Raw genomic sequence first — 3,378 nt, 5'->3', positions numbered from 1 at the left:
CCGCCTGGGACCCAAGAGGGGGCAGAGAGACGGTTCCCCGTCACCCACTGGCTGTCGTCTTGCCCACAGCACACGCTTTCTTCTCCATCCCGAAAGCTCGGAGGGCATTTCGGTGTCTGTGGGTTGGGTGTGGGGTCCGGGAAAGCCCTAAATGGCCAGAACTGGAAACCCCGAAGTCGTGATCCTGCCCCCCCGCCCCCCACCCGCAGGCAGGCAGAGCACATCCAGCTTCCTGAGTCTGAAGAAGTTCGTAGACATCTGTGAGGTTCTGGAACTCACGAGGGGCATGACCGTCCTCCCGAAAGATGGTAACGTGGCCTTGGGGCGACACGGCTTCCGTTCCCGCCTGTCCCATTCGAGAGCTGACACTTGCGGGGCAGGAGCGATGGACGGGTGACAGTGCCAGATCTGAAGCCACGCCCGAGCGCGCTTCCTGTCCCCACCTCTTCTGTGCACATCAGGGCTTGTCCCCGTCTCGGGCCCCACTCGGGGGGGCGCTGGCACTTAGAGCATCTGTGCTTCCAGGGGCTGCGTGGCTTTCCTTCTGCAGTGGCCCAGCTTAGCATACGTGCCACCAGGGAGAGCCAGCAGACGGGCCGCGGGCAGACGCCTCTCCCCTCCGGCGGCCCAACCCTCCCATCACCCCCGCCCCTCCCACAGCCTCCTGCGCGCACACCATCCTGCCCTGAGAGCCTGCTCTTCCCTTTGGGGCTCGGCTCGTGGGCCCCCTCGCACCCGACTGCTTGTCGAGAGGTGATGAGTGATTCCAGGCCATGGCTCCAACCCTGAAGGCGTCTGTTACGGTCGTCGAGAGGTGGGATAGGAGGGCGCACGCCGGCCGGGCAGGGAGACGCCAAACCAGGCCCCTCTTGCTGTGTCCTCTGGGTGACGGGGCAGGAAGAGGCTGCCGTGCCTTGGCTTTGTAAAATAGACTACGGACCGGTCCAACGCCATCGTTGTCACGTGCCTTCTCTGCAGCGAGTCTCTGCCACCATTCTCTGCGTCCCTGGACCTCCTACCCCTCCTCAGGAAGCCATGGCTTATGCACCAAACATGTATTAGCACCTGTGGGGTGCCAGGCATCATCATGGGGCGGGGGGAGCAGTGAGCAGGACAGGACAGGCAAACGCAGTTCTCAGGACAATGCCTTGTCAGGAGGGGCAGACTCTAGAGCAGTCACTGAGCACACAGGGACACTGAGAAGCAGAGCTAGAGGGACCAGCAGCAGCAGCAGCAGCAGCAGCAGATCTGACTTACTCTGGGGGCGGAGAGGCAGAGGTCTGGGAGAGCTTCTTGGAGGAAGTGCCATTTCATCTGACAAGTGAAGGGTGGCGGGACTTAAGTGGGTTCTGGTGGGGCTGGGGAGCAGGGCAACCTGGGAGAGGAACCAGCCTTCAGAACTACTTGGGGAGGATGGCGATGGAGAGACAGGCCTGGACTCGAGCTGTTTGGAAGGATGAGGGGATGGGTGGGGAGAGGCAGGCGAGAGAGGCTGGTCCAGTCACAGGAGAGGGACTGCCAGCAGAGGGGGATGGCGCTGAATTTCCAGGACATGCAGATGGACGCGTCGTGCATGGAGTGCGAGGAGAGATCCGGGGCACAGACTTTTGGCGTCACTGATCTGTACTTGGTCATGGGGGTCACAGGCATGGCCCAGATCAGCTAAGGAGGAAGTAACAAGGTCAAATCCGTCAGCCACGACCTGTAACTAACTGCCGCAGCCTCTCTGTGCCAGAGCCCAGCAGGGACCCCATAGCCTTGCAGCCCGCGGTCCTTTGCTTCTTTGGTGCTCAGCAGAGCAGAGAAGGGACACCCAGGGGGGTCATTCTGGGCATCCCCCTGCCTCCGACCAACATGTCCAACACCTCCACAGCGGAGGGGCCCCGAGACCCTCTCGCCACTCATTCAGCTGCTGCGCCCCCCACGCTCACCCTGAGCAGGGGCCCGTGCTGGGCCTGGGGCGGTGCTGAAAGGTCCACGTGGTCCCTGTCCTCCGGGAGCTCACAGCTGGGGGGGGGATGGGCAGAGCAGATGGACAAAAGCGCAGAAGCAAATCCAGGTGGGAGAGAAGGGCTAGTGCTCTGGGGAAATGGGGCTGGTGCTGGGGGGCGGCAGATGGACGGAAGCGCAGAAGCAAATCCAGGTGGGAGAGAAGGGCTAGTGCTCTGGGGAAATGAGGCCGGTGATGGGGGGGCGGGGCTAGGTGGGATCTAAGGCCTCCAGGGTGACAGTGACGCTGTGACCAGAAGGACAAGACAAGTCAGCCCTGCACACGTCTGGGAACAGTGTGCGGGGGAAGCTCGAAGGCGCAGAGACTCAGGGGGAGGAGAATTCAGCCGGAGGCTGGAGAGAGTGAGAGAGAGGGGGAGGGGCGGGGGGGGCAGGAGGGCCGGGCTGGGCCTGGACGGATGTGCCAGCGTCTCTGCTGGGACAGTGTTGCCCTGACTTAGCACGCACAGGATGAGGTGCCTGTGGCTGAGGCGTGCCACTGAGTTCTAGAAACTACGCTTGTTCTCTTTTTGGAGGATTAGGTCCCCAGCTTCCGAGCTGGGCCCTCCAGCTGGGACTCGGCCTCCTCCGGGCTGCTGGGTGGCCAGGAGGACAGGGGGTCCTTCCTTCTCCCAACCAGCCTTCCTGTCTCCATGAAGCAGGCGCCTGCTACTCCTTGACTGCACCGCGCTTCCAAGGGGAGGGCGCCCACCTGCCCGGGGATGGGGGCTGCAGGGGATGCTCAGGGCCAGTCCAAGTGCCGCTGGGCACAGGGAGTCAGGTTGGATTCCCACCCAGGTTGGACTGCCACCCAGGTGCCTTGTCAGCAGTAACTTACACTGAAGTGCAGACGACTCCACGGGCCACCCCGCATCTGCCCAAGCAGTGAGAACCCCTTGCTTGTGAGGTGTCCATGGCGGGTCCTTCCTGACCCGACTTCAGAAGCTTCCAGGTTAAAGAAGAAGCCAGGTGTGGCAACCAGTGCTGGGCAGCCTGACCTTCCCTGCCAGTCAGAGATGGCACCTGCGAGTAGGTGCAGCTCTCCCTGGGGGGAGCGTCCTGCAGGGGTGGGGGGGGCTGCAGGCTTTGGCAGTGCCTCAGGCCCAGCCGGGATCAGAGACCCCTTAGGACTGGGGCAGCTGGGAACCGCTCACTTAGGGCTCTCAGAGAGGGTGGGCTTCTCTGCAGGGAACAAAGGGGTGGCTCCCGCTTCACGGCCCATCGTGGAAGACACCATCCAATGCCTAGGCGCCCGGCACCGTTGTAAGCGCTGTGCATAGGTTGGCTCAGGCAGTGCTGCCACCCACGGGAGGTAGGTCCCAGTGGGATCGTCTTTTTGCAGGGTCTACAGGAGGAGGACCCAGGGCCGCGGGGGGGTGCGCCCCGACT

General features: G+C 63.1%; 1 protein-coding gene across 1 annotated transcript in view; it reads left to right on the top strand.

Moving 5' to 3' along the window:
• Positions 1-563, top strand: part of LCN10 (lipocalin 10) — a 3,355-nt gene extending 2,792 nt beyond the window's left edge. The window contains exon 3 of the mRNA XM_015594145.2: positions 214-563. Within this exon, the coding sequence (XP_015449631.2) occupies positions 214-397 (184 nt within the window). The 3' untranslated portion in view covers positions 398-563. The remainder of the gene's footprint in view (positions 1-213) is intronic.
• Positions 564-3,378: the final 2,815 nt, after the last annotated feature.

Source organism: Pteropus alecto, unplaced genomic scaffold, assembly GCF_000325575.1.
Source record: "Pteropus alecto unplaced genomic scaffold, ASM32557v1 scaffold67, whole genome shotgun sequence".
NCBI classification, from domain to species: Eukaryota; Metazoa; Chordata; class Mammalia; order Chiroptera; family Pteropodidae; genus Pteropus; species Pteropus alecto.
Note: the sequence above shows the minus strand (reverse complement) of the source record. Positions and strands in the feature narration are given on the sequence as shown.